We start from the raw sequence: 14,590 nt of genomic DNA, 5'->3' as shown, positions 1-14,590 counted from the left end.
GAGAGTGACTTTTTGGAGGGAGAATCCATTTTGGGATTCTCAAAAGTGCTTTTCTAGAAATAATTGTTTCTTTTAAATTCCAAATGCAATTTTCCAAACTAGTTACTTCGTTTCAACTACCCAAAGTCATTGCAGATTTTGAGCTCTGTGCAAGTGCACTTTTTAGGGAGCAACTTTATGTTGGGTAGATATTAGTTAGTTGGTAGTTGGTGGGGGATATTTTGTTCCTTATTAATAGGTATGGGCAGCCATACTTTGTAGGATGAATCTGGGCCACTTGTAAGATTAAATCTTCGCCATTCATCCATTTTTTGAAAATCTATATAAGGGATGGTTTCTCCCTCTTTTTGTAAGAAGTCTAAGATTGTTGCTGAAATTCTGGTGAAGTTTATGCAGAATTAATGGAAATTAAAGTTGTCTTCTTTCTTTGTGAGTGCATGGTCTCCTTCACCTTTTAATTTCTTTGTTATGTATTTTGCTTTCAGATAGTATTTTTGGGATAATATTTGATAGTAACCTTGGTGTTCATACCATTAAGGGTTGGTTGATTGCCATTCCCCCTACATGGTTAGTCTGAACCCATTTATATGCATAGTTCGGTTGTTAAACATCAAATGGATGGATGTCAAATTCTGCATTTATGTTTAAGAGCATGAAAATCTAACTCCCTTCGAAGATTGTACTAGATTTTGTAGCATTGTGCTTTATTAACTGGTAATGTTAAATCTGGTATTTAAGGTTTCTGTCAATTTTCCTAAATATGCTATCTTAAATAAGTTAATTAGATATTTTCTATCTCTTTCCCCTCTTTTTCCCCCTTTTTTTTATAAAGCCTAAACAGCATCATGTCAAAGATAAATCTGATGAAATCAAGACTATAGAGTCTTGGGGAACCCATGCGAACAAAACCAATTCAGTCTAACCGTAAGTCCCCTTTGTGTTTCCAGCAAAACACATCAAACCGTTGAGCTATCTTGCAATCATGATCTGACAGTCGAAACATTGAGGTCATCCCCATTGATCAATTTAAAACAGCATTAGGGATTTCCTTATTTCAAGAGAGGATAGGATTCTCAGCATTCTATTCTATGTTGGCCGGATAGAGTTGTAGCGATACGATTTTAGCCACGTCAACACATAGATTTTATTTTGTATGTGGTGACTAATCATGCTGTTGCGCTTATATTTTGGTGACTTTGTCTATTGTGGTTCCCCCCCCCAAATCAATTAACAAGGGAGCACAGGTGACCCATTATTCAATAAAGGGGTTGACTATTATTTTGGCATGTAAACAAACCTTTGTAAATCACCAAAAGGCTTGATAAATAGGTGGTTGTGTAATGTGAAAATATCATATTGTAATTTTCTCTTTGTTGGATATTAGATAAGAAGTGGATGGTTGTTTCTCTGGTGGATGTAAATTACATTGGGTGAACCACATTAAATCTTTGTGTTATTGTGATTTGTTATATTTGCCTCTCTTATTATATATTATATTAATATTGTTTATTGCACTTGTCTACCTTAAAACCCTAATTGATTCAAGAGCATCACATCATTTCACCAAGTAAGACTAGTTCATGCAGTACACTACTTGCAATGATTCAATGATCTTCAATGATGGGGAGGAGTACATTATGATCAACCAAGGGAATGTGCAAATAACTTCTAATGGGGGAATGTGTAATGTCCCCTTCTAAGATTTCTTCTATCTTCACAATCTAATGATTATACTTATGATTTTTGGGGTATTGATTGAAATGTCTAGCAGATTTATTGTTATGCAATACTATAATTAAAGAGGACTTAATTTGAGAACTTTGTATCAATTTGGAAGAGGATAAAACCTTCTTATCTGATACAACAATCAATATGCAATGGATCTAAGTTCATTGGGATTTATGACTATATTGGCATTACAAATATATAATTTCAGATCTTTGTCTAGTAAGATCCCTGTCTCTTCTATGCCTTTATGATGATGCAAATTAATTGGGTTGTGAATCTGATCTGAATTGTTCTTTTGTTGCTTCTCCTGATATAGCTTTACAATTGTGCAGCCTTGATGTTGTTCCTGCTATAATATCCTTCGTGAATGTGCCCTTTTACCTTGCTCGTGTCAGCACTTTAGATATACAGAAATATATGAAACAAACATTCAATTCTGATATTCCTGATGATGTGTTTTGGATTGATTGTTGATTGCCTTCCTATTGATTCGATCCTAATTGAATTGGTCTCCCTTTGATATGATTGTCTAATTTGATTAGCTGACTGCAGGTTGTAGATTCCAATGATGCTTATCCGTGATAGATTGTCGGTTTCTTCTAATAGATGCAGATAGAATTCTCTTACTTGTTCGATGATCTCTTTATTTGCTTGGTATTGTTTTCTCCTTATGAAGGGATCAATGTTCCTTAAAAGCTGGTTCCTTCCCCTCTCTCTTCCATCGTAGTCTCTTTTATATTTTAACATCTCATGGAGGGAGACATCTTTTGAGAGTTGTTGTTCTTTGGATGTGCCCTTTCAGAACTAATCGCTGCCTTTGTTTGCTAACATAATGACACCTTCTATGGCTTTACCTTTCTAGATAATCTTAAGTGCTTAATTGTTGTTAGTGTTTATCATAATTAAATGTTGTTGCTGTTGGCAGTCGGCCAGCGTCCCTCCCGGTGATTCGCGACATGGTTTAATAGCCTCCTGTGGTTTCCATAAGTCTAGTGGTTGTATCGGACATTGACGGGTCAATCTTTTGGTGCAACGGCAACCCTAGCTTGTAACAAGTAGTATCAAAGCTTGGTCACACATTCGAATCATGCAGGCCACGGCAAGTGACGCTGGGAGGCAGATTGCTGGCAGTGGGCCAGCATCCCTCGCAGGGATTCGCGACATGGTTTAATAGCCTCATGTGGATTCTATAAATCTAGTGGTTGTATTGAGCATTGACAGGTCGATCTTTTGGTGCAACGGCAACCCTAGCTTGTAACAATTCCTTTAGCATCACTCATTCAATCAAATCATTGTTCCTTAGGTGATTGTTGTTAGGTCTTAGGTGATTTGCCCTTGTTTATTAACTTAATTGCATCTTTAAATAATAATCCATCGCTCGGGTCAAGTAGTTATCGCTGATGTATGTTATTTGCCACCTTCATTTTAATTACCTTGATGAATATTATATTTTATTATTACTGATTTATTTATTTATATTATTATTATTATTTTTACATTTTTCATTTTATTATTATTTATCTATTCTCACAAAAGTTTGCACCCTTGCTGAGCTATCCACTCAACAACCTCATGAAACATGGAAACAACCCCGAAGTGTGGGACCTTGCGCAAGGGGGTTGAATCTCCAGAGAAGGACGGCTTCCTTCTCAATCCAGGTGCAGGTGTTGAACCAACTCAACACTTCAAAACTTACTCCTAAGCCTATCCTAACAACTTGCAGAGGAAAAGGGAAGAGGGAAATGCTTAAAATGAAAGTAATGCACCAAGATAAGAGATTGTTTCTCTCCCTACCCGAAATGACACAAAGAATCAATTGAAATACCCAGGAGATGCACAAACTTCAGTTGTATGAATGACCCCAATGCATGTATGGAGGTTAGAATTCGCTAAATGTCAAGAGGGGAGAAGGTTTCCCAAAAGTCACACCCAAAAATAGGTTGACACAGCATATATGTGAAAGAAAGCTGCAAACATACACTTGGAATGAAGGTAAGAACAAATACACAACATCCATAAGTTGAAGTAAGGCAAGAATGGTGATTTCAATTCATTCAAAGGCCAATGGCCAAACTTACAGTTGCAGAAATACAAAAATATACAAGTCTTTAAGAGAAGTGTGTAATGGGCACCCCCTGTTCGGTACTAAATTTATGTCCTTTTTACTTAGTGTAATTTTGTCAAACAGTTGGCGTGCAAGCTAACTACTGGATTTTTTTTTGTTCTTGATTTGCTATAGGATAAATTTGGTAAACTGATATTTATTGTAAAGCTTTCAAAGTTTATTCAATATAAAAATAACCAGACATATCAAATACCAAAAACAAGAGGATTAATGCTGATGGTATTTATTTAATTCCAACTCCAAGCATACAAATCAGATTTGAAGAATATTACAGACCATATGATAATAAACAAATTCAAACCTGGACTCCACAAGTATAGAACCTGCTGAAAACACTGTTCATGCACTGTAGCTGCACTATTCACGGCACTGTAGCATTTTTACTATTCACGCAGCACTGTAGCAAAACACTATTCACGCGGTACTGTAGCAAATCACTATTCACGCGGTACTGTAGCAAAAACACTATTCACGCGGTACTGTAGCAAAAACACTATTTTCAAATCTGCACTTTCAAACCCCTGTAAAAACATCATGTGAGAGCACCAAATGAAGCCCAATGTGTTTCCTGAATGAAAACACCATTAATCCTCCTGACTGTGTCTTTCAACAGCGAAGAGAATGCTAGCAAAGAGGGATTCCGTCCTCCAAGCCCAATAATCAGATTTCTACGAAATCCAACAGCATAACATTAATTCATCCCAGCATATCCCAAAAGAGAGCTCTCAACCTCCATTTATATTTTCTCCCTGGATGCAAACACTTCATTTCCTAAATGTGGGATAATACAATTAGAATAAAATATTATTTCCCACAATGTACCATTAAAGGGAACTTTTAATATTTTAAACATTACTTTATATTCCCAACCTTATAAAATAACGATAAAGTTAAATATTTAATTTAACTTTACACTTTATCGTTAAATATTAAAACACTGTTGATAATCCCTTTAAATCATTGTCGCCTTCAAATATTTTTACTGATAGTTATGCCAACCAGGGAAACACTAAAAATTTCAAGTCACTGCTTGGAGACTAACTTTCTATAAATAGTAAGTGTCTAGAAACCCTATCAAAGCAGCACCGATTAGCCTGAAATCGAAAACACCTAGGCCAAAACACCTCGGGATCCCATCAATGTCCTTGTTAGCCTTCGGGACCATGTCAGAATAGGCTAACGACACCCCATATCATGTTGCGCTAAAAAGGGGACATTACAAAGTGAAAGAGAATAGAATAGCTCAAGCCAGCAAGGAGAGAACCCTTTTACAATGAGGCTTAACAACCTTTATATAGAAAACTAGTCGTAGAGGAGAGACCATTGGTCAAGGAAGAGAAACCTTGACCCTTGTGTGCAAGGAAATGTCAGTCAAGGAATGCAGGGAAGTGCATGCACTTGACATTGTGTACATGCAAGCAACCTGGCCATACCCTGAAAATGCAATCCTAAGAAGAAAGGTACTTGTAGAAGGTGGATTGACTGACATTCCAAAGTCAGAACATGTAGGCATGACATAGGTAACCAGAATAAGCATGACCCTGTACCTCTCTTGATGGAAATCCTGCAAAAATCATTAAATGCACCCTTGTGGCTCCACAAAAGAAGGTGCACAAATCACAAGAGTCATCGGAGCATTTAAAGCTTTGAGTGTTGATCACACCATTCGGAAGTGTTGCAAGTCGGAAGGAAGTCGGAAGACTTCGGAAACTCAGGTTCCCGAAGTGGGGAAGACAAGGAAGGAACTTCAAAATCTAGGGGTTCCGGAGTTCCGGGGAAGGGGAAGGAGACTAAGAAAAAAGAACTTTGGAACCTCGGGGTTCTGAAGTTCAAAAGAACTGGAGAGAAGGCAAGAAAGGAACTTCGGAACCTCGGGGTTCCGAAGTTCCAGGGAATAGAAGAAGAGACAAGGAAAGGAAAAGGCTAAGGAAAGAAACTTCGGAACCTCGAGGTTTCGGAGTTCAGAAGAAAGAAAGGAAAAGGTCAAGGAGGGAACTTCGAAACCACGGGGTTCTGGAGTTCCGGGGAAGGGAAGGAGAGGCAGCAAGGAACTTCGGAACCTTGGGGTTCCAGAGTTCCGGGAAAAGAAAAGGGCAATGGAAAAGAACTTCGAAACCTTGAGGTTCTGGGGAACTAGAAAAAGGGGCTGAGGAAGGAACTTCGGAATCTCGAGGTTCTAAAGTTCCTGGGAGGAGAAGAAAGCGATGGCAAGGGAAGGAACATTGAAACTTTGGGGTTCCGGAGTTCCGAGGAAGAGAGAAAAGGCTAAGGAAGGAACTTCCTCCAAACAAGACAACACTTCACACTTCATAATTCCATTGCTTTTCTCTTTGATCAATTGAGGCAGCGCTGGTCCATGGAACATATCTTTGATCGGTCTTCACTGATGGACCAAGGGTGTCATAAAATGACAACATTATCCACTCTTAGCTCGGGAATGGGACATTAGAGAATGGTGTTTTTTCTTAATGTGTAATAGGTGTCAAGAATGGAGCTTAATCTACTATTGGTGAGTCAAATTATGAAACATTGCTCCAAACAAGGTGTTATATTTAACAACAAATGCTACATAGTTGACAAATAGACCAACAAGACTATTGCTTTTCGAGTAGAAGATTATGGACTATAAAGTCAAGTTGACACTTGACAAATCAAGGATCGTACAATGGCAACTATTAGTGCATCACACATCAATTCACTTTGGCATTAGTGGTATGGACACCTTGATTTATCCTAACCCTCTCAATTGGCCTAAAAGAACTCAATAGATGGACTTTCTCACATCAACAATAGGTACAGGGTGTTTGCAAAGCTTGATAGGAAGGGAAGTGTTGATGTGTTTTTTATGCACATGCGAACACAGAATAAAATACCCATAAGTATCTTGTCCTCTCTTGAACAAAGCTTCTCAAATGTTGAAGATTGGCTTCAGGATCACCTGAGACAACTCCAAGGTTCTGGTATGTCGGGTCACGATGTGTGGATAAGCACAGTTGCTTGATGTAATTGCTGGTATCACAAAGGGACTTACGTTGAATTGTCGAACACTTGAATCACTAGAACTTGATCATCTGATATTGCAATATGGTGATGCTTTTCTATCCTAAACTAACTTGAGTTTGAAAAAAATGGCGAAAGATGAAGGGTTGAGAGAGTCTATTCTAAGGCCTAGAATGTAAGAAGATGGGCAAGGTCTCACCATCAACTGGAATAATTTGACACAAGCTCAGTGCAATCTTCTAAGGACATTTCACAGATGTTCAAATCATTACCATCAAACATTGATCACCATTCAAGTTAATGCACAAACAATGAACGCATAACAATCAGTTGACCGCACAAGGCACACTTACAATCAGCAAGAGGCTAGTGGTATGGACTAAACGGATTCCACATAAATGCATTCAACAGATTCTTTCATTCCATCTAATCAACATGAAAACAAAATGAGAAGTAGAACCATGAGGCTTGTTGAAAAAACAAATTTCACCACAACTTCAATGAAAAGAGTATCTCATTTACAAGTCATAACAACAATTCTTCCTTCTCCTAATCTACTCTAAGCTCTATGTGGCCTAAAGCAAACACCCAAGGCATGGTACATCAAAATTGATAAGTATTTGGTTGAACAAAGATTCCAACAAAGTCCTTCAAATCCCAATCTATATGTCAAGAGCATAGATAATCATCTCACTCTACTGTTCATATATGTAGATGACATCACTAATACCAGTACTGAGACATGCTACTGAATAGATCAAATTTAATGTAAGTAAATCTTTTGACATAACTGATCTAGGCCTCTTACATTACTACCTAGAGGTAAAAAGTTTGGCAAAAATGTAGCAACATTTTGGTCTCACAATAAAAATTAATGCTAGGAGTTTGCTCAACATATTCAAAACAACAGATTGCAAAATCTTGTCTACACCTATTGAGAAAGGGTTGAAGCTTTCAGCCAAAATTGAATCTAAGACAACTATGAGTCAACCTATAGGCAAATAGTGGAGAGCCTCATATAACTTACAATTAATAGAACTTAATTGAACTACGTTGTGATTCTCATTTCCAAATTCATGAGGCCACCAAAAATAGAACATTGAACTATAGCAAAGAGGATGTTGAGATATGTGAAAGGGACACCTAGCTTTGGCATTTTGTACAGAAAAAGCAAAGACCCTAGGCTATGTGTTTTTATGGATTCAGATTGCTGATTGGGAAGGTTCTATGGATAATATAAAATCCACTTCTAGATATGTGAAAGGGACACCTAGCTTTGGCATTTTGTACAGAAAAAGCAAAGACCCTAGGCTATGTGTTTTTATGGATTCAGATTGCTGATTGGGAAGGTTCTATGGATAATATAAAATCCACTTCTAGATATGTTTTCTACCTTGCCATGAGTAGTCACATGAGCCAACAAGAAGCAACATGCAATAGCTATTTCCTCAACTGAAGCAGAATGTCAAGAAGCAATACAAACAGCATGCGAGGTAGTTTGTCTCAAAGAATGCTTTCAAACATGAAGATTTGATGAGCTGAGCCTTCACCACTCTTATGTGACAATCAAAGGGTGCTCAAACTTGCCAAGAATCTTGTGTTCCACAAGTGTACCAAACATGTGTAAATACATTTTCACTTCATCACACAACTTGTACAAGATGGATCTGTTTTGCTACAGTATTGTCCAGCAAAGGACCAAACTGCAAGCACTCTCACCATGTCTTTGGGTGATGACAAATTTGTAAGATTTTAAGATGATCTTGGTGTAGTTAGCAGATTGACCATTAAGGGAGGGTGTAAAGTAATTATTATTTAGTAATGGTCAAATAGTTATTAGTCATAGGCTTTAATAAACGTGTTCATACTTTAGGATATACTTTATGTTTATTTCATTTTAGTATTTTCTTTTTATTCATCCCACATTCATAATCTAGTTTGTTTTTCTTCACGGTGATCCTATAGAAGAAATTTTTTGCTTCTCATTTAATAAATGAATATCTTAGCTATCCTTATGTGCTCGATTTCCATTATCATTAAGACACTTATCATGATCTAAGTTAGTCCTAGGTCTCACCTTTGCCTATAGATACAAGGGTTTATCTCATTGTACATAATGTATCATTCTATATGCATCTAATCAAATCCTTGGCTATATAGGATTTTCATTGCTTCTCTCGTGTGGAAGATTGCTTTAGTTGCAGGCGATCCTTGACTCCTATGGAGTTCCCTATCAACTCTTCCACTCTTTAGAATTTTTGCTTTCTTTAGTTTGTTTATGTTATATTTAGGTCTTTTCCTATATTTGTTTATTAATTTTATATATTATATTAATAACCACAAACGCTGTCCACAAAATATAGAAAAAAATTGCAATAACTTAAACTTGCAGAAACAACTAAAGATTGTTCCACATATAGAAATGGAAAGTAAATTTATAAAATATATTTATTCAAGCGTTGAGAAATCAAATAGATAAGTACTCTTACTGCACTATTCTAACAAATGCTGCTCATAATAATAAACATTGAAATTTCAAGTACATAGACAATGAGAACCACACCATGCAATATTACTTACTCATTAAGGAGTTTCTTTATGAACATTCACAGCATTAAAATGTCACTTTTCTAGGTTTGCCTTCAAGAAAGAGCATATAAGAAGAGAATCCTCGATTTCCTAGAAGCTTGTCTCTATTGATAGAAACAAATTAATTGTATTGAAACTTGTTACCACAATTTGTGGAAGACTGCACAAAATTTTAAATAAATTTATTTGAAATTATGTAATACTGTGTGGAAAACAAAAAATCATTACACTACAATATCTTTGTCCTTCAAAATGCATGTAGGCTGTGTAGACGGCAAGGTATATCCCTCCATCTGCAAGCAAGCAAGGGTTTTTGACATTAATGCACATTATTAGAAAATAAATGCAAAAATAAAGTACATATAGATAACCCCATCATGAACGTTGTGTGATAACCAACTTATTTAAATATAAAATGAACACAGTAGTTAAACATATATTTATAATATTGTGAGACAAAATAATAGGCTCTAAAAAATTGCCGTTCCCTACTAAATATATATCACGTTAGTCACATTACTACACAATAATCATCTATACTTTTACAAGTATAACTTAAAATCTGATAGAAATGTTTTTGACAAAATGAACTATACAATTTATTATACGAAAGAACATTCTATCGTAACCCACAAGGCTGCATGACAATAAAATTCCTTTTGTATTTAGTCAGCAGCTACACTAGGATAATTATGAGACTGGTACTTTGTAACTGAACTATTGATTTTTATGTAATATTACCAATATGATTTGAAGAAATAACGATGTTACTTAATTATCATCAGGCAGAGAACATTCAAAGGTACACTGATTGCAGTAACGGTAGCAACAGAAAAGGTAAAAAGAATGCTAACTATCAGAAAAAATCTTCACAAGAATAGCAAATCTGTCAACTTCTGCTTTTGACTAATGGCAAATTAATTGGGTAACTAATGAAAATTCATGGCAAACTAATTGAAAATAAAAAATAATAATCAATTAGCAAAAAGATTTCATGTGTTTGTGTTTTTCATCCAAAGGAGACTAAAAGTATTAATACTTTGTAATTTGTACATAGCCGTATAACCTAAAATCTCCTAGAATCATAAATACTATTTTCCTAATTGTCAAAAAAGCATTGACCATCTTAAAGTTCGCAATCAAAATTATAAAACCATAGATTAAAGTTACAATCATCAAGGTTACCAGAATCACCTTCCATTGTTTGAAATGTTTACAAGAGGAGGAAATCATAATGGAAATGGCAAAAAGAATTCCAAGGAGGTCTTTTCGACTTCAAAAATAATATGAGGAAGGCATACCTTCACAATTGTAATTTTTGAAAAGAGTTTCTGGAAAAAAACTGTGTATTTTGTTAGGATCAAAGTTCTTCCATAATCTCTTTTCAATCTAAAAGACTCTGAAAACCTCATGAATCTAATTGCAGTTTTTGTTAAATGTGTGGGTGTTGAAATGCCTATAAAAAAAGAATAGAAAAATTTGTACGAATCTCCATATGTCCTCTATAGTATTTGTTCTTTCAAGAACTAAAAGGATGGATGCTTAGCTTCTGAGAATGTTAAGAACAATGTGTATAATGATAGTTTCCTCACTAGAAATATACGAACAGAAAGGACAGATTCAACTCCTCACTCGGAAACTAATCCATTACAAACCAGTTGATTCCATCTAAAAAGTGTGTTCCCTTCTAATTAGCGTCATTCGTAATAATGCTAAGTGTAACTAGCCATACTACCCCAATGTTTGCCCTTTAAAGGGATGCCTTTTAAACATAGTTAATAGTCAATCCACAAGTTAGCAAAAGTTTTCTTGATTCCATGTGGAAATTTCACCACAGTAGAATCACAAAAAGACAGACAAATTTACCTTCCCTGAAATAAAAAGCAAATGAAAGGGATTTCTCATATCACCTAGAATCCAAAAATGGAGTTCCATGATTAAAAGTTTAAAAAAGCAGAGCACAACCCATGACTTTTAGTTTAACTAGTCTTATTTTAACAAAAACACAACTTGTGACTTCTAATTTAATCACTCTGGTGAGTTTACAGGAAATAAAGTAAAAGAAAATGAAAAGAAAGTAAATGAAGCATTTAGGTATGAATCAATTCAAATGGCACCCAAACAAAATAGGGGGAGATGGTGATGAGTAAAGGTGTTTCACAATAAAAGAGAATTCTCCATTCTCATGATCTCTTTAACAACTTGAGTAGCCAAGGAGGCACCCAGAGATGAGGGTGAACTCGTGGCAATGCACACACAACACATAACCATACTACAAACCAAGATGCACTCCCATATTCTCTTCAGCTACTAGGAACTTTAATAAGAATCCAAAGCATCTTAAACCATTCAAGAAAGTCAAGATCTTTAAGGTAAGAGACATCAAGATTATAAGGCCCTTTAACTCAATAGTAGGTTGACGGAAAGAAGAAACTACCTGAAATTCATTTCAATAAAATGATAGATAGAAAGAGCAATTGACAAAACATCAAAAACATTGCCTTGGGTGAATATATATATATCACAATTTATCTTCCTGGTAAACAAATTTGTCACTGCATATTTTAAAGTGACTCACCCAACGTGTTGTGACAAATGTCCCAACAATTGGAGAGATTGCTATGAAATCGCAATCTTCCTCTGCGTTTGAGAAGGGCAGCTCCCTCATATGATGAGGGTTTTAAGGATTTTGGTGTACTTTTAACCTGAAATTACGAAAAGGAGAAAAGAGAAAACAAAAGGAAACTAATTAACAAAAACTCCGACGATAGACATATGAATACCAAATACAATTTCATGACTCATAACAATTACAAAAGGGGGTTTTAGCATAAATATGTATTCATATGCGACAATGATGAAAGAAGGAAAATAGATTTCAACATCTGAAGAAACGAGTTCCCTTAGCACATTCAAACCAAGTACCAGGGTATGAGCGTGTTCATTATGTCAATTGTATAGTTAATAAGCATTTAAACAGATAAAAGATGATTTGCAATAATACATAAATGGATTACCAATTTGACATGCGAAAAAACCAATAATGATAACACAAAAATACATTCAGAACATACAAGCCAAAAATATTCTATATAATCTTTAAGAAATTATACAATTTCAGAAACCCTTTTAGTACGAGTAAAGCCAAAAGTCATCAAAAAGTCTCTCTAAGAATTTCTCCAAAGTGTCCCCTCTCTGTAAAAAGTCTCCCTTTACATTTGAAAGATAAGATAACTACATCAGCTACCTTCTTGAAATACATTGGAAATGAAAATGGAAATGGATCCTTTTATAGTCCACAATATTGGGCGGTTTGTTTATGGGTCTACAAATGGCTTAGGGCACATCCCCATGCGGCTGCTTAGCTTATTTTGGCTAGCAGCTACTGCTCCATTTTTTGTGCAACAATTTGTGGAGCTGGTGACCCCATGCATAAAAAAATTGTGCTTATTTTTAAGCAGCCCTCTTAAATGACACTTTTAAATAATATTTTTTATATATAAAATTTAAAAGTAAAATTTAAGGCAAATAAAAAGGAAAGGAAAAAATTTTGGTGAAGCCATGTGTCATTTTTTTAATAAGCAGCTGCTGCTTATTTCCAGCCCCTCCTTTTTTTTCCAGCTTATATTTTATTATTAAGCAGTCGCTGCTCCACAAAACTAGGAAAAGATTCCAAATTATCCTTTCCCTCTAATTAAAAAATTCCATGGGAACACTTTCAGTGCTTAATTTTTAGCAAAAAATAGACTTAAGCAGCCGCATGGGGACATGGGGTTATAGTAATATGGAACTACCATGTACTCCTTGCAAGAGGCACCTAACTGTGCTACAAACAATCTGTACATACCTTACCCCCTACAAGATTTGGATTTGTGACCTCTTTTTCAAGAGTACAAGTTATCCACCACTAGGCCAACTCAGGTTTACAAATAATAAACCTTATTTGGTTAGGATTTTCATCATTTTTGCACAAATAAAGGCTCATTTTCTAATCTTAGTTACAATAAGTAGCATAAGTCACTTTTCCAAAAAGGGGCCTTGAAACTTATAACTTTGAGAAAAGTAAGTTATCAGTTACTCTGCAGCAAACACTATATCTTCTCGCAATGCATGAATCATATGTTCAGTGGCAACTTGGCCTTGAAGTATGTACATTCCAACTGCATATGCAGTCATTCGGTTGTTATGCTACTTAAAAAAGGTGGAAAGTATGGATAAGCACCGTTGGCCCATCTTGATTGTTGATGAAAACTTAAGTCATACAAAAAAGACTTGAAAGAAACAAAATAACAAATGGATGAACAAGTGGGACATAAATTTGCACGACTGCCCCAACAGCAAAGAGGAGATAAAAAAGTGGGTCTTAGAGAAATTTAGGAATGCCATGTGGATAAACCAGCTAGGCAGGAAAAAAGCGTACCATATTAAAGAATTCAACCCTACTTGGGCACATGAGGAAAAAGAATATTTGAGATCTGCGATCAACGGTAAGGCCAAAACTCTAATTGCACAATTAAGGACTGGATCTCACCATTTGAGATGTGAAACTAGTAGATGGAAGGTGCCTAAAGAAGAGTGGGAGGAAATGCATGCCTGTTTTGCAGCAAGAGGACAGTAGAAACAGAATGGCATTTCATTATGGAGTGTACAGCGTATGAAGACATTCGCAGCCAGTTTGGGAATGAATTAAAAGTAGATAGTTTGAACAAGCTTTTTTAAGAGTCAAGACTTCACAAAACAGCAAACCTCTTAATCAAGATTCACAAGAGAAGATCCAGCATGGAAAAGAATCTGAAACTGGGATAAGTTGAACCTGTGGGTCCCTTAGGCCATTGGGTCTTGTGGACGTCATTAAAACCCATTCATTCATTCATTTCATGAATACAACATTTTCTTGAATAATGAGGAAGAAAACTCTAGAGTACGTACCAAGTGTGCATCGCCAAATGAGTCACAAGGTCCACTTTTTCTATTCAAGTATCCATCCATGCATAATGCAAAGTTTCCAACTTCAAATGGTATGAGTTTTGTGTCTCCTAAGTCCAATATTTGTTTTGATATACCTTCACACTGGTCATAAACAAACAAATGTCTTTCATATAATTCTTCGAGGACATACATTCTGATTGTATCTTCTAGGCATTATTT

General features: G+C 35.7%; 1 protein-coding gene across 5 annotated transcripts in view; it reads right to left on the bottom strand.

Annotated features, from left to right (window-relative positions):
• The window catches only part of LOC131037813 (coilin), a 175,450-nt gene that overhangs the window by 117,543 nt on the left and 43,317 nt on the right, over nucleotides 1-14,590 (bottom strand). For all 5 annotated transcript variants that reach the window (XM_057970016.2, XM_057970018.2, XM_057970017.2 and 2 more), the window contains exon 2: nucleotides 9,671-9,735. In XM_057970016.2, coding sequence (XP_057825999.2) covers nucleotides 9,671-9,735 — 65 coding nt within the window. The remainder of the gene's footprint in view (nucleotides 1-9,670; nucleotides 9,736-14,590) is intronic.

Source organism: Cryptomeria japonica, chromosome 1, assembly GCF_030272615.1.
Source record: "Cryptomeria japonica chromosome 1, Sugi_1.0, whole genome shotgun sequence".
Classification (NCBI taxonomy): Eukaryota; Viridiplantae; Streptophyta; class Pinopsida; order Cupressales; family Cupressaceae; genus Cryptomeria; species Cryptomeria japonica.
Note: the sequence above shows the minus strand (reverse complement) of the source record. Positions and strands in the feature narration are given on the sequence as shown.